Source organism: Macaca nemestrina, chromosome 9 (assembly GCF_043159975.1).
Source record: "Macaca nemestrina isolate mMacNem1 chromosome 9, mMacNem.hap1, whole genome shotgun sequence".
Lineage (NCBI taxonomy): Eukaryota > Metazoa > Chordata > Mammalia > Primates > Cercopithecidae > Macaca > Macaca nemestrina.
The window spans coordinates 84,476,280-84,498,633 of NC_092133.1; the positions used below are offsets into that span (position 1 = coordinate 84,476,280).

At 49.0% G+C, this 22,354-nt stretch overlaps 1 protein-coding gene across 11 annotated transcripts in view; it reads left to right on the plus strand.

Moving 5' to 3' along the window:
• The window catches only part of LOC105486681 (anthrax toxin receptor-like), an 84,712-nt gene that overhangs the window by 15,048 nt on the left and 47,310 nt on the right, over positions 1-22,354 (plus strand). For 4 of the 11 annotated variants that reach the window (XR_011607885.1, XR_011607890.1, XR_011607887.1 and 1 more), the window contains 6 exons: positions 2,513-2,602; positions 3,881-3,914; positions 5,440-5,473; positions 6,751-6,830; positions 12,584-12,682; positions 21,750-21,828. Coding sequence is in view for 2 of the 11 variants with exons in the window: in XM_071069895.1 (XP_070925996.1) it covers positions 5,452-5,473; positions 6,751-6,830; positions 12,584-12,682 (201 nt within the window). In the remaining 9 variants the exon portion in view is untranslated. The other 7 variants (XR_011607886.1, XM_071069895.1, XR_011607891.1 and 4 more) reach the window with 6 other exon arrangements.

Sequence of the window (22,354 nt, forward strand, 5' to 3'; positions counted from 1 at the left end):
CAAGACTTCAATGTGAAAGGCAAATCTTTAAAACTTGTAAAATAAAATGTATTTCACCTGTAACAGGGAAGAAATTCTTAAGATTCAAAATAGAGCAAATCTTAAAGTTTAAGAAAATGACAAGCACTTTGGGAGGCCGAGGTGGGTTGATCACGAGGTCAGGAGTTCAAGACAAGCCTGGCCAAGATGGTAAACCCCATCTCTACTAAAAATACAAAAATTAGCTGGGCTTGTAATTCCAGTTACTTGGGAGTCTGAGGCAGAGAATTGCTTGAACCTGGGAGGCAGAGGTTGCAGTAAGCTGAGATCACACCACTGCACTCTAGCCTGGGCAGCAGAGTGAGACTCTGTCTCAAAACAAAACAAAGCAAACAAACAAACAAGCAACCCACCACCACCACCACCACCAACAACAACAAAAAAAAAACAAAAGAAAAAGAAAATGACAAACAACTGGATTAAAATGAACAGCTTTTGCTTTACTAAGAGACAACAAATAGAGTGAAAAAACAAGCCACACCATGCAAGAAGATATTTGCAACAATTGATAAAGGATTAGTATTCAGAATTTAAAGAATGTGAATGAATCAATAGGCAAAAGACAAACACCCAAATCAAGAATGGACACACAGGCATGAGTGGGCACTTCGCAAAGGAGGGAACATGAATCACCCAAAATCATGTGAACAGATGAACAACCCTTTAGTAATTAGGAAACTGCAAATTAAGACAATACTTTTGTCTATTGATTAGACATCAAAAAATAATTAGAAATAAAAAATCTAAAATATGGCACTACGAAGAGTCATGAAGGATGTGAAGCAAGAAAACCTAATATGCTTTCGGAGGAATTACACCAACTTTACCCATTTTAAAATACCACTTATTTAAAATAATCCATTATTTTAAACACCACTCCAAAGCAAGACAAAACCCCCCAAAGTCCACTAACCCAGAGCTTTTTATCACTTGTAATTTTTTTTTTTTTTTTTTTTTTTGAGGAAGAGTCTCACTCAGGAATGCTGGCATGCAATGATGCAATCTCGCAATCTACAGCCTCCGCCTTCCAGATTCAAGTGATTCTTCTGCCTCAGCCTCCTGAGTAGTTGAGACTACAGATGTGCACCACCACGCCTGGCTAATTTTTGTATTTTTAGTAGAGATGGGTTTCACCATGCTGGCCAGGCAGCTCTCAAAATCCTGACCTCAAGTCATCTGCTGGCCTCAGCCTCCCAAGTGCTGAGATTACAGGCATGAGCCACCCTGCTTGGCTGTCACTTGTAATTTTTGTGTTAAATATGTTGAAAGATCTATTTTAGACTTATTGAAGAAGAATTTTAAATCATATATCACTTCTGCATACAAAAATGAAGAAAATAAAATTAAGGTGTTTCTATCACAGTCTAACTTTTCTGAGTCCAACTTGAATCCCATCATCAGTGTCCACATTTTTCCACACACTAATGTCTCTGCCATTCAAAGCATTGGTCATATAGCAGTTTTGACACTGGGATGTGAACTCGTCCACACTCCTGCCCTAGAGAGGGGGCCTGTGTTCCTCCCACTGACTCTGGGCAGCTGTGACTGCTTGGACCAATAGAGTACAGTGGAAGTGACACTGTGTGACTTCCAAAGTGATATCATAAAAGGCTCTACAATTACTGCCTTGCTCACTGGAAATACTCACTCTTGGAACTCTGGGCCATCTGTAAAAGCCCAAGTATCCTGAAGCTGCCATGCTGGGAGGAAGCCCAGGTCACACGGAGAGGCTCCATGCAGGGTCTCCATTCACAGTTCCAGCTGAGCCCAGCTTTTGAGCCCTCCTGCCCAGGAGCCACACTTGTGAGTGGAGCAGCCTTCAGATAATTCTAATGCCCAATCCTTCAAGTCTTGTCGGGCTGCTCAAGCCTTCCCATCTGGGGCCCCAGACATGAGGAAGCCCTCCCTACTCTGCCCTGAGTGCCTGATCCTCAGAACCTGTGAGCGTAATAAAATGGGCCTGTTCCGTGTCCCTAAATGAGGGGGGTCTGGTGCACAGCAGTAAAGAACCAGAATGCCCCTCATTCACAAAGACTCTGGCAACACTGCAGTTTCCATCTCCTTCCAGATCGGCTATCCCCTGGGAGACTTCAGTGTCACACAAATGACCTCTCACTGCCAACACTCTGACCTCCCAGTCCTTGACCTCCTCACCCACAGCAATGTCCTCACCTAAGTCACCTGGGCTAACTCTTCCAGTGAACAAACGGCAGGGTCTGGGAGTTTTAAGGGACACTGCGAGGGCTGTTATAAGGTAAATGGAGGCTTCCTCTTGTAGCCCCTCCAAAGGTCCTGTGCCTCCCCCTAGCGTTGTCATCATGCAGGATATTGGGAAGAGCAGCAGGTCACAAAGTCACCGTGTCAGGCCTCCTGTCAATCATAACAGGGAATTCATAACAGAGTTGGGGTGGGAGGTGGGGAATTGGCATCATTCGCTCCAGCTTCTGAGCCGGTGCCTCCGGCTTTTCACCAGCACTTGATTCCGTCTCAGACCAAATATGCGGATGTCCTTTGTCACCTACTCCATGGACTGTGACACCGTCTTGCTGCTCACCTCAGACAAGTGAGTGCTGCTTTGAGCCCCAAAGGGAGGCCTGATGAGCTGAGCCAGAGGGAGCTCCAGGGAGCTGAGGGATCCCTGGAGACCTTGATTGGGAGCCTGACAGCACACAGGGCAGGCCGGACAGGGCAACTCACAGTACCCACCCTGACCTTAGCCCTGGCTCCCCTGCATCCTTCTACCCATGGCTGCAAGGTTACCTGCAGGCCCCTGTGCTCCAGTTCTCGGCCTCCCCCACTTCACACTCCCCTGCCCTCTCTCTGCCCTGCCTCCTTCTCTGGGAGGTGGCTGTGAGGATTCCCAGGGTGCAGGGGCTGGCGGAGGGGTGGGGGCGTCCTGTGAACACACACCTGTGCGGGCTGCTGCTCTGTGCCTGTTCCCCCTGCCCTGGCCAGTGCGGGAGGGAGACAGGGTCAGAGCCGGTGGTGAGATTCCTGGGGCTTTAGTGCAGGGATGCTGGCAGGACCAGACAGGGGAGTCCCTGAGTGGGGTTCTGAGCTCCAGGCCAGGCTGGGAAACTGGAGAGAGGTAGGAGGAGCAAGCTCAGGTGGCTTGAGGTGGCCTAGCAAGGTGCCCAGGCCCAGCAGGGGGCACTGCAGACTTCCTGTTTGGCGGGAGGTGAGGGCACTTCCAATGCACATGCCCAGAACTTGGCCCAGATAAGGTGAAGCACAGGAGAGGTGAGGACACTGAGGACTGGATGGGGGCCTGGACTACACTTGCAGCTTCGAGGGAATACAGGGTGGGCTGCCACATCTTGAGCTGGGGGGAGGCTTGGATCTGTGTGCCCTGCGCTGTGGGTTTGGCAGAGAGACTGGAGTGGGTGTGAGGTGGTAAAAAGCAAGTCTATTGGGGAGGACTGTGGCAGATGACCCAGACGGGGAGCAGGGTTTGGGCATGGCCAGAGGAAGGCCAGGGCATGGCCTTTTCTGGGTATGGATGGGCCTGGCCTCCTCCCCTCCTGGGTTGGGCAGGGCAGGGCTCTCAGAGCTCTGGCCATGGCAGGGACTCTGCCCGGAGTGGGAAGCCATCCTTCAGGGTCCATGCTCTGCCCAGCCTTGCTGTGCAGGCTCAGCCTGTCACATTGGATTAGCCTGACCCTAAGTCCCTGGCCCGTCCCAGTCCTGCCACCAGAGCCAGTCCTGGCTGCCCTAGCCCATTCTGTCTGTTTTAACAGCAGCTGACAGGCCACATCCCCCAGCCAGTCTGCAGATCAGTGTTCAGTCCCTGCATGCACAGCCATCGGGGCTGCCTCTCCAGCGTTTGGTCTTCTTGTTTCAGGGGCACAGAAAGTCAAGGAGGCCAGGCAATCTAAGTAAGTAGATTTGGTATTTCCTGTAGCAGGGTAAAGACAGAGCAGGAAACTGAGTCAGGGTCAGGGGTCTGGGGCTGTCGGGTCTGGGTGTAGGGCTGGGGGCTTAGCAGGATGACTTTTCCCAAATGCAGCCCTACCTGTTAAAGGATGGAGTGCCCAACACAAGAGAGTCCTTCTTGGGTTAGGGTTTGGATTAGAGTAAGAGTTAGAGTTAGGAATGTCAACCCCATTGTCAGTGACTGACTCTCAGTTGCCCATCCCTGGTTCAGGGCTAGGGCTAGGGTTAGGGTTAGGGTTAGGGTTAGGATTAGGATTAGGGTTAGAGTTAGAGTTAGAGTTAGAGTTAGAGTTAGAGTTAGAGTTAGAGTTAGAGTTAGAGTTAGGAATGTCAACCTCATTGTCAGTGGCTGACTCTCAGTTGCCCATCCCTGGTTCAGGGCTAGGGTTAGGGTTAGGGTTAGGGTGAGAGTTAGAGTTAGAGTTAGGAATGTCAACCCCATTGTCAGTGGCTGACTCTCAGTTGCCAATCTTTGGTTCAGGGTTAGGGTTAGGGTTTGGGTTAGAGTTAGAGTTACGAATGTCAGCCCCATTGTCAGTTGCCCTCAGTTGACCATCCCTGGTTCAGGGTTAGGGTTAAGGTTAGAGTTAGGAATGTCAACCCTATTGTTGGGCGCTAACTCTCAATTGCCCATCCTCCTTCAGGGTTAGGGTTAGGGTTAGGAATGTCAGCCCCATTGCAGTTCCTGACTCACATTTGCTCATCCATGGGAAGCTCCCACTTTCACCAAAGATGGTCTAAGCGGGGCCCTAGTGAGATTCCTCAGGCCTGCATTCTCTAGAACTGGGATGAGATCAGAAGTCCTGAAATCTATGGTCAACATCACAATGAGGAATGAGCAGGACAGAGCCCTTGCTTGGCCCCTTCTCCATCCAGGAGGCTTTGCATGGTGAACAGTGTCTCCCGGAGACCTTGGGAACTTTTTTTTTTTTTTTGAAACGGAGTCTCACTGTGTCACCCAGGCTGGAGTGCAGTGGCGCGATCTTGGCTCACTGCAAGCTCTGCCTCTCAGGTTCACGCCATTCTCAGCCTCCTGAGTAGCTGGGATTACAGGTGCCCGCCACCACACCCGGCTGATTTTTTGTATTTTTAGTAGAGACGGGGTTTCACCATGTTAGCCGGATGGTCTCGATCTCCTGACCTCGTGATCCGCCCTCCTCGGCCTCCCAAAGTGCTGGGATTACAGGCCTGAGCCACCGCGCCCGGCCAGGGAGCTAATTTTTAACAGTCCATGTGTTTCCATGTCAACCACCTTTTTGGAGTTTTTTTCAGGAAGAAAATAAAAGAGAGTCTCGACCAACTTCAGAAAATGGTGCCTGAAGGACACACATCCATGCAGGCAGGATTTAGAAATGTATACACCCCTTGAGCTCTAAGAATCGATTCTAGTTTACAAGGTCTTAGAGTATCCATGTCCAGGTTCGCTATTTCACTGTCCAAGTTCGCTATTTCTTCATTTTCTTGCAGGCAATTCGGCAGATGGAAAATTTCAACTCCACATGTAAGCACCTGGGGAAACAGAGCTGGGCGAGAGCCTCAGAGAGCTCTGTGTGCAGATTCTGCAAGGCCACCCCTGCCCTGCCTCTTGGAGCAAGTTACTCACCTGCTCTGAGCTCCAGGTCCCTCCCTGGTGCAGTGAGCATAGTAAGCCCCCGCCCCATGGAGTTCCGAGAACTGTGTGGGATCCTGCGTGTGCACCCCTGGTGCTCATAACCCTGAGGTGCTTGCCCTCCAGCTGGGCTGTGTGAAAAGGAAAAGGGAAGAGCCAAGGGGTTTGCCCCCTTGCACGCACCTTAGTCTTCCTCCTCCCTTCCTCGTTTCCCCTCTGAGTGACTTGCATTCCCTGAATGTGTCTCATGCAGAAGGCTGTCCACAGCCGCCGACTCCCCTCCCCACTGTGTGGCTGCAGCTCTTGTCAGGAAAAGGCAGGGCTGGTGGGGAAAGGCATTGAGGTGGCCGTGGGGTCCCCTGCCCAGGTGCCACTGACCTGGATTCCTGTATTCCTGGGCCCACAGATACCGGCAGGGCTGCCCACAGGCTCTGCCCACAGGAGAGCCCGGCTGCTCCTCCCCCTGCCTGTGCCACAGGCCTGTGCTCGTGGAGTCCTGGCTGGAGCTGCCCTCAGGCAGAGGTGGTGCTGCTGCTAGTGGGTGAGAGTTCGGGCAGCCTGGTGAGAAGGGGTCTGCCCATCTCAGCTCCTCCTTTTTAAATGGGTGCTGGGCTGAGACCTTCCTCACTCTAGGGGTCTCTGGATAGCAGGTGCTTGGCTCTTGGCAGCCTCTCCCTTGGAGGATGAGGCGGGGGCACCTGGCCATGCCCTGGAGTGATCAGTGCTGTGGGCCTGGCGGCCCACAGGGGTCCTGGAGTATTGGGGTGATCAAACCCAGCACCAGATCATGGGAGTGATGAAGTCTGGCGGAGTCAAAGGAATGAGAAAAAGACAGTTTGAGAGAGAAAGTGGGATCAGGGGGCCATCATGAGTGTGGAGGCTGCAAAGGCCCCCGGCTCTGGGAGCCCATGCTATTTATTGGTGCTCAAACAAAGAAACAGGGGGTGAGGATGCAGAGGTTGAAAAGAAACAATGTATCAAGTGAATGAGAAACATATAGCTGCTTGAGATAATGGGAGTGCTAGAAGCAAGGAGCCAGCAAGTCTAGCAGACATGCAAGCCCTGCCTTAGCTTCTCTCCCAACACTCAGCTTTTCTCCCAACACCAGAGCTTTTGGAGGTCACTTCTAGGGCCTTTGCTGAGCAGGCCACTCCTTGCTTCTCCTGCAGACAACAAGGTTTCCAGCATGATTATTGCTATGACCGATGGAACAATGATGAAACATCCATTTTTGGACACTCTCAAAGAAGTGAGTTCAGTTCGTATTTATCAGCATTTTGCTCCTTGTATTTTGGTAATTAATTCTGAATGCCTTCTTTCCCTTAAGCTGAAAGGACTTGGAACCTGGGGGCCACTATTTATACCCTGGGTGTGGCTGATTATAGGAAAGACCTGATAATTCCAAACAGCTTAACCAGGTACCAATATGGAGCCTTGTGGTCAGGTTAGGGTTAGAGTAGGGAAGGGCGTCTCAGGTGGCTTTCCCAGGGCCACCCTAAGAAGGGTCATCTAATCTGCCTCAAGTGAGTTGGGCCAACCCATGACTACTGCAGAAATGACAGCATGTCGTATAAATCCCACCACACCAGAGGGGAGGGCGGAAGAGCTCCCCCCACACTCCCTGAGAGTGGGCTGCTGGCTGGAGAAGGCTGTGGCTCTCAGAGCCTGGCATTCTGCTGCCCCCAAAGCATGGGGGCAGGACACTGTCCCCTGGGCCAGGGGTCTGCTGCATCCTCACCCCTGGGCTGGGGATCCAGCTCTGCTTTCTGTAGATAACAGCAATTGCAGATAGCCCTGACCATGTGTTTGCAGTGGAGAATGGCTTCAAGGCCCTGAGAAGCAACTGTTGATACTGTGAGTGGGTGGAGGTGAGGGGCTAGGGGCCTGGCTTCTGTGACCGGAATCTCACTCTCCCTGCCCTGTCCCACCCCTACTCATGTGTTCCAGCTCACATCAAAGACCTGTCTTGAAGCTATGTTGGTGGAGCCTTCCTCTGTGTGTGTAGGAGGTGAGGGTTGCGGAGGCCCTGTGGTAGCCAAACGGTGGTGTGCGTGAGTGCATGCATGTATGGAGTGTGCGTTTGTTTGGTATGTGTTGGGGACGATGTGTGTGGGGAGTGTGTGAGTGTGGTGTGTGTATGTGGTGTGAGTGTGTTTGGTGTGTGTATGTAGTTTGTGTGGGTGCAGTGTGTGTAGTGTGTGTGGGAAGGTGTGCTGTGGGAAGCTTGATGTGTGTGAAGTCTGCGGGGGAGGGTAATATGTGGTCTGTGTGTTGTGTAAATGTGTGTGTGATCTGTGTGTGGGGTGTGTATATGGGCTGTGAGTATAGTATGTGGGGGGTGTGCATGAGTGACACATCTGTGTGTGTTGTGTTATGGGTGTATGTGGTGTGGGAGCTGAGGAGGTATGTGTTGTGTGTGTGTGGGGGTGTGAGTGTGTGTACGGGGCATATATGTATGTGTGTGTGGTGTATGTGAGGAGTGTGTGGCGTAAGTTGGGGTGCTATGGAAGTGTGTGGGAAGGGTACCTGGTGCGTGGTGTCTAGTGTGTGAGTTTGTTGTGTGGAGGAGTCGGGAGTGTACTGCTTGTGTGTGTGGTGTGTGTGCATGGGATGTGTGCTGTGTGTTTGCTGTTTGTGGTGTATGTGTGTTTACTATTTATGTGTGTCTGTGGTGTGGGTATGTACAGTAGGACTAGAGTGTTTGGATGTGTTGTGTGTGTCATACGTGGGTGTCTACATGGGTATATCTTGTGTGTGTGGCATGAGGGGAAGGAAATGGTGTGATGGCATGTGTGTATACTTTGTGTGTGCATTCAGTGGGTGGTGGGTGTGTGTGCCGTGGCTGTGTGTGTATGGTATGGGATGTGTAGGTGTGTGCTTGGTATTTTTGGTGTATACGTGTTTGCTGTTTATGTTGTGTGTGTGGGGTGTGCTGGGTGTGTGTTAGGAGAGTGGGGAGTGTGTGGTGCGTGTATGATGTGTGATGTGTGTGTTGTGTGTATGAGATGTGTGGTGTGTCTTTGGTATTTTTGGTGTACGTGTGTTTGCTATTTATGTGTGTGTGTGGTGTGTGGGTGTGTGTGCTTTGGGTGTGTGGTGTGTGGTGTGATGTGTGTGGTATGGGGTGGGTTGAGTGTGTTTGTGGTGCAGTGTGCATGGGTGGGTGGGTGTGGATGTATAGCCTACATGGGTGTGAATGTGAGTGTTGGTGTGGGGGGAATATGCGGGCGTGGGAGTGTGAGTACCTGTGCACAATTAGTGTGTTGTTACCTCACAACAATAAGTTTAACTCTAAAGCAAGAAAAGACATGTGTGAGAAGCTCTCAGGGAAACACCAGCAAATGGCATGGAGCAGCAGGTAACCCAGACCACAGGCCAGGAGCAGCCACGGCTCCTCTCAGGAAGGCCAGGCAGGTGCAGAAGGTGAAATATCTGTGAAATTTACCACATCAACAAAAGGGGAAACAGGAACCAAGAGGTTATTTCAGGGGATGAAGAACAAGAAGTGGGGGCGTCAATATGCCACATCACCCTGTAAGCAGAAGGAAACCTCCATAGCCCGACAAAGGCGTCCCAACACCCTCGGCTCACTTCAATTCCACAGGAAAAATCCCAGCATCTGTCCCTACTGTCTGGAATGTGGCAAGGGTGAGTCCCGGCATGGGTGGTGACAGCCTCGTGTGGTCCTCTGTGATGACCCCTGTCTGTCCCGACCTCCGCCTGTGCGTGCTGGGACTCTGCCTGGCCGGCATTTACGCAACTGCGGCTGCTGGAGAGGAAGGGAGCCTTGGTTGTCCTCCATCCATGGGGACGGCATGAGGCTGGGTGCTGCTGGCCCCAGAGCAGCAGCTGGGCTCTGGCCTCCTGGTTCCTAACTGCAGTGTGCCCTGGCAGTAGGCTGTGGGAATAGACACACTGTCCATGTCTGCGTTCTGCTCTCCATGGGCACACGACCAGGAGCAAATTGTCCAATGTCAGCCAGCTCCAGAGGTGCCTCCCATGAACAGAAAGGACGCTGTCAGGCCTGTCGTGAGTCCCAAGGTACTGGGCTGTGCGGGGACTGGCACAGGGCTGGGAGCTGGTGGGACCCAGGAACAGGAGCTGGGCTGACACTTCCATGATTGGTCCTGGGCTGTGGCCCCTACTCGCCGCTCCCTGATGCAGAGTTGAGGGTGGGGGTGGAGTAGAGAGCTCCCTTCCCCCTCCGGGTCTCTCTGCTGCTCCTGATTTAAAGCTGCTCAGCCATTCAGCCAGTGTGACAGCTGTGCTCCTCTGATGATGTCCCCTGGACATGCACAGGCTGTGGCATCTGAGCAGCCCTGTCAACCCCAGGTGAGGATGTGAGTCGTCACTCCTCCCTGGAGGCAGCAGAGTTGAGGTGACAGGTGCCCTCTGCCCACCAGCTCGGCCCTCTGCCTCTGCCCATGTGGCCTGGCAGTCATAGCCCCGAACTGTCAGCTGTTGGCCAACTTGGGCAAAGCTGCCCCACATGGAGGGTGACAGTCACAGCAGGGAAAGGCCAAGGCAGGAGCCTGAAACCCAAATGCATCAGAATGAGCCCTGTCAGCAGGCTGCCGCCGAGAAGCCAGGAGGGCTCCAGGGAGCCCAGGAAGGAGTCCAGGGAGGGAGGCACGCAGCCCAGACTCACCACCCCCATTTAGCCCTGGGCCTCATATCCAGCCTGGGAGAGGCCTCTGCTGGCCTCACTGCTCCAGGCCATTCCTGAGCCCATCCCCCACACATGCTGGAGGGTTTTGGCAGGCACCTCCCTTCCAAGCCAGGCAGGTATCTGAGGCTCTTAGCAGGACCCCCAGGCTGTCCAGCAGCCACTCCCTATCCTGGATGCCCTGTGCAGAGGTGGGACCAGGTGGAACATAGGCACTCTGCAAACCCTGCCTCACCTTGAAGGGCCGAGTCCACCTTCCTTTGCAGCCCTGCTCATAGGGCACCTCCTCCTGGAAGCCTTCCCTGATGACCAGCCCCTCTGACTCCCTGCAGCTAAGGGCTTGGTCTGTGCCTCTCATCAGTCACTTGTCACCCAGGATGTATCATGAGTTCTGGTTGTCTATGTCCAAGTATAATTTTCTTCTTTAGTTCTTTGGTTTTCTTCCACCCTTTATTGTTGAAATTTTCAAACCTATAGGTGAGTGGAAAGGATTGTGCAATGAACACAAACACACCTCTGTCCACCACTGGGATTTTACACTGAATGTTCGCCCATGCTCCTTTATCTCTCCCTCTCTCTCTCTTCATCCATCCACCTTGCAATACATAGAATACATGTTTGCAATGTATGTATGTTTGCAATACATAGAATACATAGCCCTAGCACAGCCTAGAATGTAATTTGCAACCACCCCGACTGAAGCTTTGGGGCAGCCCTCAGTCCTGCTCAGGGTGGCCGAGTTGGGCTAACCAAGGGGCACAGGCTGACCAAGGGGCTGACGAAGGGCCCAGTTGCTCCCTCCCGGGCACACACTGAGCCCAGGTCCGGCTGGCCAGGGCCCTTTGGACATCTGAGCGAGGAAGATATTGAAAATGCTACCTGATGGCATGAGCTTTGGAAGCAGCTGCTGTCAGTCTTAGTGGTGGGAGAGGACCCGATACTTGCCCTGAGGCGGGGCCAGGTCTGCTTGCTCAGCACAGGGCACCAAGCTGGCCTTTCCTGCTCTCTCACAGCCTCAGTGCCCCCACCAGGCCCAGGGTCTTCCGAGGACAGCATAGTATCCATCAAGTGGGTGCCCACAAGGGCTGGGCTGGCACCTTGAGCGGGAAGAGCAGGCCAGGCCTAGCTGGCTGATGTCAGCAGTCAGTGTGTGGGTCTTTGGAGTGAGGCAGGCCTCGGAGCTCCTCATCTGAGGAGCATGGTTCCCTAGGTCCCAGCCAGGAGCTGACATGGAGAAACACAAACCCACTGAGGCCTGCATTTCCCATTTTCCAAGAAAGCTAGAAATCTAGATATTTAGGGGAAATGTTCAGGCTTTTAACTGTGGGCCCCCATTTTTGAAAGTACTTGAAAGCATCAGAAAGCATGTCAGCAGGCCAGCTTCACCCACAGCCCGCCTTGAAGGTGTGACACTGCAGGAAGGCAAGAAGCAGGGTTCACAGGAAGCTTTCCTTGGGTGCATGGACCAGGGGCACCCCAGGCATCCACAGGGATTGGAATGAGCGGGGCCTAGGCCAGGAGGCAGGCGTGGAGGCCAATGCCCTTGGCAGCTTCAGACCTGCGGGAACCCCAGCTGGTTCCTGGGGCCAGCCCCCCCGTCCTGTGTCCCCTGTGGTATTTGTCTCAGGGTGGGAGTCACAATGGTGGAAGGACACACTTCCTGAACCTCAGGGTGGGTGCCCTGTGGTCCTTGCTGGGTCAGGAAGAGCAGGAGGTGAGGAATCACCTGTAGGTCTCTGGAATAGCAGCTAAAACTGGGCCTCTGTGATAGATTCCCCTGAGCAGTCCTGGCCCTGCCCCTGCCCCTGTGGGTGTCCTCCCTGCCACAGGCGCACAGAAAGACAGGGAGGAGAGACCCCGAGTGTTCAGCAGCCCTGAAGGAGGCATCTAGGCTTGGGCACCCAGCTGAGTCATGAGACATGGTGTCTTCAGGCAGCATTATGGCTCCACTTACACCTTACATCAGGGAGGGCCTGGCTGAGTGCATGGCCAGTACCCCTGGGGCTTGAGGGAGCACTACAGATTTCAGGGCAGGAATAGCACTTTGAGCCTGCACCGTGCAGGGACCAAGGCCTTTCCTGAGCGTGTTGGTTCAGGGATGGTAGGGAGAGAGTCCTTGAGTGTGCTCAAGGCCCAGCTGCCTCCTCCTGGACCCTCAGTGACACCAGATGAAGATTTGACCCAGTGGACACATAGATGTTGGTCAAACACTGCTCCTTCCTTACAGGAGCCTCTGCAAATTCAGTTTTGGAGGAGGATCTCCAGGATCAGGGAGGTCAGAGGGGAGGCAGCCCTCCACTCTTCCACACTCAGACTTTTGAATGTTGTCCTTGCAGATCCTACCATGTGGTTATTCATGGAAATGGCTTTCAGACTCTAAAGAAACAAGACGAAGTTATTTGCAGATTTATCTTCAAACGAAAGCACTATCATTGGTAAGTTGTCTCCTCGGTGCCTCTGAGTCACGTATTTCCCATACAATACTGCCTTTCCCCACAGCCAGCCAAGCCTCCCAGCCCTTGCCAGCTGTTCCCTGTGGACCCTGTGGGGTTAGAGGCCATGAGGACAAGTGGAAGGAGGTACTGGGAAGCCCGGCCACCCCTCCCTTCATCTGCCAAGTGGGGAAGTAACAAATCCCAAAACAGCATCTCAGATCAGGGCTTCCCCCTCAGTGAGGCTGGGTTTAGGACTGGTTCTGCCATCACAGCTGCATCTGCCCACCTTAGCCTCAGTTTCCCCTTCCCTTGAGAGCCCAGGACCCGAAGCCCACAAGGCTACTCCTGGGAAATGGTGGCAGCCCCGGAGGTCTGAGCCTGGCTGGCCAGGTGCACCAGTAGCTTGCCCAGAGGGGTGTGTTTACCTTGCATTGAGGGAGGATGCCAGCCTGTAGGCCTGGGCCCTGGAATCCTGGCTCAGGCACACATTGCCTGTGTCACCTTGACCAGATGAGTGTTCTACTCTGAGCCTCTATTTTCTCAGTTTAACATGGAGCCATATGGTGCTGCTTGTGTGTTCTTTAACCAAAATGCTTGGGACCACAAATATTTTAGTTTTTAGATTTTTTTTACGTTTTGGAATGTGTGCATTATGCTTATGTTTCAGCATCCCTAATCCTAAAATTTGAAATCTGAAATTCTCTGAGCATTTCTTTTGAACACCATGTTGGTGCTCAAAAAGTTTCAGATTTTGAAGCATTTTGGGTGTGGATTTTCATATTACAGATGGTCAGCCACAGTTGCACTTAGCTAAGCAAATTCACATGTGTAGAGCAGTTGGTTCGTGGAAGGGCTATAGCATTTTTTAAAAATCTCCTATTATTTGGCTATAGGCATCAGAGGACCTCTGTGATGGTGGAGTGGCCTGAGGAAGTGCAGAGTCCAGGCAGACGCTGTGCCCTGGGTGCTGGGGAGGGGCGTGTGCTCTTCCCCACTGAGCGCCTGGGGTGCAGTTGGATTTTTGCATCCTCCTTGATCTTCCCAGGTGGCCCCTTGATACATTCATTTGATGTGATGATAGTATGTTCACTGACATCTAATTCTAGGGCCATGTGCTAATCCCAGGATGACTTCTCTTCCCCCAAGAGGCTTCTTGGCCATTTTCCTCCTTTCCATGAGTACATAAGAAGGGCTGGGCCTGTCATCCCCACATTCCCACTCATCAGCATTTTGTGGATGGTCTCAGGAAATTCGGTTTTCACTGGGTTATACTTTCCAGGAGTGTCTTAGGAACTGAGCAGCCCCTTTCTAAGGAAAGGTAACGCTTATTGAGCACTTACATCAGATATTGTGCCAAGTGCCTTACGCACAGTATTTCCCTGAATCCTCAAAGCAGCCTAACAGAAATTCCTTTGTATGTGTCAACCTAAATAACAGACAGACAAGGGCTCTTTACAAGAAAATGATGTTCATCTGAGAATGGGCATCACAGTGGGAATGCGCATGCCATAGGAAACTACATGCATATTCAGTAAAGGTAGATTTGACAGGAGATGTGAGGAGGATTACATAATTATTTGAGTTAATTCTTCTTGGCTACTAAGGTCAATAATAATAGAGGTGACCCCAATGTGAGGTTGCATGGGCAGTTGCTGGGCAGATGTCCTGGCAGAAGTATTTTTTGTGTAGGTTTGCAATGGTCTTTGTACAATGTTGTAGTTTTTACAGATTTGTGGTAGTTTTTGTTATCAGGTATACAAGCTTGTGAATCTTCTCTTCATAAACTTCCCCAATTCAGCTTGCCAGGATTTTTTGTTGTTGTTTTTTAACATGTTAATTCTATTTTGATTCTGACAACTTTCACAGTTTCTACCTTTTGATCAAGATCTTTCTGCAAATGCCCCGCAAATCAATCATTCTGTAATCAGGTTTTGACTGTCCCTGGATAATGAGATGGGCCTGTCCTGGTTGCAGGTCTTGGTCCATTTTGGAGGGGGCAACTGGTAACTAGGAATAAGTGTCAAACCCTTTTAGTCGCATTTGACCTTTCAAGGATGTTTGAAAGGAGTGACTCTCAAGTTAAGTCTATCTTGAGTCCATTATTAAGTTCAATTTTGTGGGTTCCACAGTCTTGCTATTATCTCAAAATGATGGGCTAGCATTATGGTTACAAGTTGTACTTCTGCAAAAATTTAGCAAGTAGCATATAGAAAGTTTAAAAATGGAAAATATGGTTTGCATAATAGTTTTGATCCATGAACCTAGACTTAAAGACAACTGTATTCGTTTGTTCTCATGCTCCTAACAAAGACATACTTGAGCCTGGGTAAGTTATGAAGGAAGGAGGTTTAATTGACTCATAGTGTCACTTGGCTGGGGAGGTCTCACAATGACGCTGGAAGAGCAAGAGACATCTTACATGGTGGTAGGCAAGACAGAATGAGAGCCAAACCAAAGGAGAAACCCCTTATAAAACCATCAGCTCTCCTAAGACTTCTTCACTACCACAAAAACAGCATGGGAGAAACCGCCCCCATGATTCAATTATCTCCCACCGGGTCCTTCCCATAACAAGTGGGAATTGTGGGAACTACAATTCAAGATGAGATTTGGGTAGGGACACAGCCAAACCACATCAGTAACCCATCGAATGAATCAAATGACCATAAGGAATTAGGTGAGATCTGTTTTAACCATGTGGCCTGTTTTCTTACTTTGTGTATATTGGTATTGACTTTCCCAGCGGAATTTATCCAGGTATGGCATGTAGTATCAGCAATAGTACAGACATTTGCTTATTTAACCAATGTATACCAAAAGATCTCTTAGGTCAGGTTCTGGCAAGTTACAAGCAAAAGGTACTAACTGTGAAATTTCAATTACTCCATTATCTTGCCAAGTGAGCAAGGTAGCCTTAAGGAGCGTAAGAGTCTCATTATACTATGGAGTCTTTGCCAATGTCTTGAAAAAAAGCTGTCTACAGTATGCAAAGGTCAACTTCTCATCCTGATTTGCAGTTTGTCTCTGGTCATGGCATCAAATGGTTTGGTAAACTTTTTATGTGGTCCATACATCAGGCACAAGGCTGGTTTCTTAAAATTCATCTAGTTTCAGCTTATAGGGCTTTTGGAACAGAACAGTTCTCCATTCATAGTAATTCCATGGAAGAAGGTTGGATTGGAGGAACATAGAATAATTCGGGATGTGGTCTAGCTACAGACAGATAACAAGAACTTGGACAACAACTGAGTGCAAATGCTTTTTGAGTAGAATCCAAAAAACTTAGAATAGCCGTGGTTAAAAATCTGATAAAAGTTCACAATCGACAAGAAAATTTAGTTGTTTCCATTACCTGCAGGAATTTAAGATATCAACCATAATCATGACTGATAGCATCATATCACAAGTATCGGACTTATAAATTTCATATAATGTTTAGAATACTCACATCAATAACATAGCCATATAAGTAAAACTTTAAAGAAGTTTTAACATAACAACCCAAATTATGACTGATAGTATATTAGATTTTGTTATATAATTTTTAGAACATTCCTATCAATAGCCTACCCACAAATGTGACTAAAAGAAGATGTAGCCTCACTTCTCATTTGACAATCCTCGTCATATAATTTGCCAAATAAGCCTAATCATTTAATATCTCTATAAATTAAAAGATATCTTCTTTGATATTCTCCAGGGGCCCAACTAGAAAATCTCAAAGTTAATTGCAGTTCAAAAAGACTTAATTTAGAATTTTGATCCAAGAGAAGCCCACCAAAAATGTCAAGAGATTCAAAGCCCTAGATCAAAATAGAATCATAGGTCACTGTTAAATAATAGTCATTCATTTAACTCGAGTGATTATCAGGAAACTTCAAAAGCAATACAGAAAGTTACAAAGATTTTAAAACCTTAACCTGTTCAAAGCTCAGTTTTCTTAAGTAATCGAAAATTTAATAAAGACAACACAGAAAATTATCTTGGTAAAATATAAATATATAAACTGTTTGTCTTTTAGGTCAATTACCAAAAGGTAAAAAAAGAAATCTCCTGCAATGTAATTGCTTCTTCTCATGGGAAGCCCGTTCAGTATGGAAACTGAACCTGATGAAAGGGTGCTGAAATTCAATTAGAGATAAAATAATATATCCAAGGGTTATGAGTGTACACTCATAGAAGAGTATAAACAAGAAGACTAGTACCTTGAGCAGAGGAATACAGAGCTCTTAGATAAAGTAAAAACGCGTGAAGTTTCTTGGTAGCATGGAACAATTCACACATATCAAGAAAAGCCAAGAATACGTAATCTAGTTATATTGGAGGAAAACATTGCTTTTCTTGGCCTTCAAGATAAACATTATAGTGCCAGGCCATAAAAACCGAGTTAGAACTGGAGGAAAATGTTAGAGCAGCTGATGAAAAAGTTGGAGAAGAGAGTTATCACCTCAGCCAACCAAAAAGCTGCAACTTTTCGAAGGAAGAGAGTAGGAGCGCTGCAGGCTATGGTGTATGGCCTGCAAACCATGTGCAGTGGGACGCAGCAGAAACTGAACTTCTGAAATAAGAATCTGAGGAAGACCCTACCTTAATAAATAAAATTACCATTCTTCATGAAAAAGATTACATTCCTTACCTGAAACTGGGGAAATTAAATGGATCTCAGGAAAAAATGTGCCAGAAATAGAAACTGACTGCAGTTTAGAAGATGGCTGTTAAAGAAAACAGAAGTCAGAATTAAAGATCACAACCTCTTGCAATGTTACTAATAGCAAATCAATATTTCAAGAAAACTTTGGTATTCTAACATAGAAGACCAATTTTTTAGTTTAGTATTACTGTATTTTTAATACCAGAGCTCAATCTTTATGAAGACTTATACATAATTTTATTCTGATTATTACCAAGTCAATTACATGCAAAAATTTTTTCATCAATTTACCTGCCATGAATATTTTTGTTTTTATTGCATTTGGTTTTGGGTTCTTGGTCATGAAGTCTTTGCCTAAACCAGTATCTAGAAGGGTTTTTCTGATGTTATCTGCTAGAATTTTTACAGTTTCAGGTCTTAGATTTAAGTCTTTGACTCATCTTGAGTTGATTTTTGTATAAGGTGAGAGATGAGGATCCAGTTTTATTCTTCCACATGGTGGCTTGCCAGTTATCCTAGCACCATTTGTTGAATAGGTTGTCCTTTCCCCACTTTATGCTTTCGTTTGCTTTGTCAAAGATCAGATGGCTATATGTAAGTATTCATGTTTATTTCTGGATTCTCTATTCTGTTCCATTGGTCTATGTGCCTACTTTTATACCAGTACCATGCTATTTTGATGACTATAGCCATGTGTATAGTTTGAAGTTGGGTAATGTGATGCCTCCAGATTTGTTCTTTTTCCTTAGTCTTGCTTTGGCTATGTGGGCTTTTTAGGTTCCGTATGAATTACAGACACACGGAACCAAACCGAAATCATTGTTCACAGGGATTTTAACCCAGGTGTGCAGATCAAACAAATATTTAATTAGGCATGCAGAACTAAAAGTGAATTTGCCAGAAAAGACATGCCTCACAAACAAATGTAAATTATGTAGAAACAAGGGTGCTCAAATCAGAAAAACATTTGTCATTATACCAGAAAGAATTTACCAGAAAAGACAAAAAATTGTTATTTCAGGAGGGATGTAAGGTCTTTGACTTATCCAAATCAGATGCTGAATGAAGTCAAGAGCTTCTACCCAAAAGTAGGAGGCTCAGCCTGAAAGAAGACCCTCCAGGACAGAAAAGGCAAGCACAGAAACAGAGAGCTCCAGGGGCTCAAGTGAGGACTGCACACCAGTTCCAAGAATGGCTGATTTCTTCCAATAGTGGTCCTACTCCAGGTCCTACGTCTGGACACCATTTATGTCAACCTGAACAACAGAGTTTCTCTCTAAAAGAAAACAGTATTTATTCAGGAATAGTGCCTGGCACTAGGAATATGTGTGCCATGGTAATGTGCATAATCAGGGAGGTAACAGAAGACAAAGGCTTTTAAAGGAGAAATGAGGATTAGGGAATTGTTTTGAGAGCATTACCCTTGTCTAAACAGACCAATAGCAAGGGTGACACTAGTCCAAGGCTGGACAGGTAGTTCTTGGGAACATGTTCCTGTGGAAGTATTTTTTGTGTTAAGTTTGCAATGGCTTTTGTGCAAGGTTGTGGTTTTTGCAAAGTCTTTTGTGATAGTTTTTGCTACCAGACATATAGGCATAAAAACCCTCTATTTGCAGCCTTTCTTAGCCCTGTTTGTCATGGACTTTAATTTTTTTTTTTTAAACACAAATGACTCCATTTTTAGTTCTGACAACGTTCCTGTATGGATGGAGAACTAGAGAGAAGCATGATGGAAGAGCCTGCCCAGGGCCATACAGTTCATGTTGCAGCTCAGGAAAGCAGACCCAGGAGATCTGCCTGCCCTGTCAGGGCCTTCTGCCTCCCTGTGATGGCAGCTGCTGGGAAAGGGGGTACCCAGCCTACCTCCATGAAGGGCATTCAGCTGCCTCCTCTGTGGGCCTGTGGCTGCACTGGCTTCCCAGACTGGAGGTTACCGTCTACCTCTCCATACACAGGCCAGCACTGACGTCTCGCAGCGGGGAGCCCTTGCCACAGCTCTGGGCACCTGTGTAGATGGCCATGCTGCTCCTGGTTGATGGCTTGTCCAGGAGTAAAAAGCTTGTTTTTAAAAATAATTGAGAACAACCTTTAAACCTATTTTCACTATTAGGAAGATATCCCCTGAAAATGTCCCTGGAGTGTTGGCCACCACTGAACACGCCTCCCCTGCACCCCCCACTAGATGGCAGCGTGCCTTCCCTGGCCACTGATGCCAGCCTGGAGGTGCAGGTCAGGGAGAGACTTCCCTCTGTCCTGCGTCTGTCCCTGTGGGGAAGCAGGGGCAGAGCCTGGTTCTGGCTTCTGGGAAGCACCTGGATACGATTTTTGTCAACCAAAATAACAAACAGTGTCTCTAAACAGAAATGCTCTTTATTCAGGAACAGGGCATGGAAAACACATGCCAGAGTAAACTATGTGCATATTTAGGGAGGTGAAAAAAAAACAGAGAAAGGTTTTTAAAGGAAAATGAGGAGGATGCCATAATTGTTTTGAAATCATCCTTGGCAAAAAGGTCAATACCATGGGTTCTGCCAGTCCTAGGTTGCCAGGCAGTTGCTGAGCCCTGGGAAGCCGAGGTCCTGGCAGCCAAACCCAGTGGGTAGAGAGGTGGATCAAGGCCAGCAGGCAGATGCCCACGCCCTCCCCCACAGTTCAGGAGGCTTGAAAAGGGTGTGGGCTCAGGAGTGAGAAGGTTCCATGTCTACACGTTACTGAACTCTCCTGAGTCCACCACGCTCCCACAAAAATGAATAAGTAAATATATAAATAAATAAACATTGGGAAAGAAAATTACAGACTTAAAACAAACAAACAAAACCAGTCCCCTCTTCAGGCTTCCCCCTTTTGGTAAATGGTGTCACTGTCCAGCCGGTTGTTCTGGTCAAACACTCAAATGTCATCTTTGACTCCTCCGAGCTTCCTCTTCACCTCCATCCCACCAGCAAGTCCTGTTGCCTCCATGTGCAAAATATATCCTGGATCTGCCCAACCTGGACAGATTCACTGCACAAGAAATAAAACCCCAACCCCTTCCCAGGGCCCAGGAGGCCCTGCCCCCTGTCCTGGGTCACCTCTTTCCCTCCTTGACAAGGTCAGCGAGTCACTGCCCAGAGCATTGGCACAGGCCACTCTCTCAGCCCCAAGCACCCTTGCCTGGGATCTTTGCCTGGCTGGCTCCTCATCTTTTAAATCTCAGCTGGATTGTCACCTCTTCAGAGAGAATTTATTTTTCATGGAAGTTTACAACACTATACAAAGTAGCAAGAATTGTGCCATGAACTTGAAGAAGCCATCACCTACTTTCAATCATTCTTAACCTGCCCCCACCTGCTTTCCTTGGTACCCTTACCACAGAGTATTTTGAAGCAAATCCCTGGTCTTGCATCATTTCATGATCCTCTAGACCAGAAATTGTGGCTCTACAAGATAGGAGAAGTCACGCATAATGAAGTGACTGTCCCTTCCCCTCTGGTCCCCTCACGTCCTCTGGTCATGGACATCACAGCACGTTGCACTCTTTATCATCTGTTTTGTCCTGTTTACTTTATTTTATTTTTTTACAATTTTGTTTTCTGTGTCCCATGCAATCTCTAAATGTGAGTCCCTTGAGAGCAGGGACTCTGCCTGCCTGTTCCTGTTACACAGCAGAGCACTGCACAGGGCCTGGGTGTGGTGGGTACTCACAGGGGTCTCTGTAAGAGGAAGGCAGAGCCCAGATGCTGGTCCTGGGCCACAGGGTCAGCTCTGCATGCTGAGGACAGGCATGGGGAGAGACAGTGGTCAGATGTGTGCATCGACATTCTTCCCATGTCATTTCCTTTTAAATGAACATCCAATTAGTATGGACAAGACTTCCAAAACTTGCCCTGGACCAAAGAGAGAAAAACCTGGCAGGAGGCCCTATAGGATAGGAGGCCAGGGAGTCGGGGTTGGGCACAGTGAGGTATACACAATGTGGATGCCCCCCCCCGCCCCCCGCTGGGGCTGCACGTGTCTGACACTGGGCTAAGGGCACTTTCCCCACCTTTTATCATTGGTGGCCCCAAAGGTATTCAGGGATCTGCAGTGTTCTAGGGTCTGTGAGGAGGGCAGGATGCAGGAGATAATTGCCCGAGGAATGGTACCTTTGCTCCAGGTTGCCTCTCAGAGTTAAGCCAACAGACTCTGTAAATACAGAAGAGCCAGGATGGTGACACCAAGCAGTGGTCCCTGGTCATTTAGGACACGGTCACAATGGCATGAGACCCCATGCAGGGCCCCTCACTGCCTGACCCGCTTACCCTTTGGTCATCATTGCTGAGTTGAACTGCAAGTGTTTGGGGAATGACCTCTCATGACCCATGCTGTCCACTGGCCAAGGGCAAGAACTGCATCTCTCCGGGCTGGGTCTCGCCATCTGCGTTTTCTGTGCTTTAGGGAGTACTTTATTGAAGTCAGCTTGAACAACGGCAAAACATTCTTCAAGAGCAATGTCAGCGTCACCAGCAGCACATGTGTGAGTACCAGGATGGGGCTGCAAACACGTATGAGGACTGTCCAGAGTCTCTGCACTAGAAGGAGATATACCCTGGGGAGGACAGAAAGGGCAGGCAGTTCCCAGGCAGTCCCAGAAAGCAGTGTGTGCAGCAGGCACCTGAGGCTGCTCCAACCAGGCTTCCAGATGGTGCAGGTGGGTGAAGCTAGGAGGCTGTCTGCCAGGAGCCAGAGTCCAGCACCTCCTGGGTGTCCAGCTTCTCCACATGGACCTCCCAGGCCCAGGAGTTCTGGAGGATTCCACACACTGCTGTCAGGGTGTGTGTGTGCTACTGAACTGGTGCCCCAGCTGCTGATCTGGTCCTAAACCCACTCATGACCCTGGCCCCCGAGCCTGCCTGGTTGTAACCTGCTGTCATTGCCCAGATGCCTTGAACCTTTCTGCCTCTGCTCCTTGCTTGAGTCCCTGAGATGTCCCTCTCCGCTCCCTCGCTGAGTTCTGCATTTCGTCCCCTCCTGTTGGATGAAGGGGAGGCTCTAGGGCACTG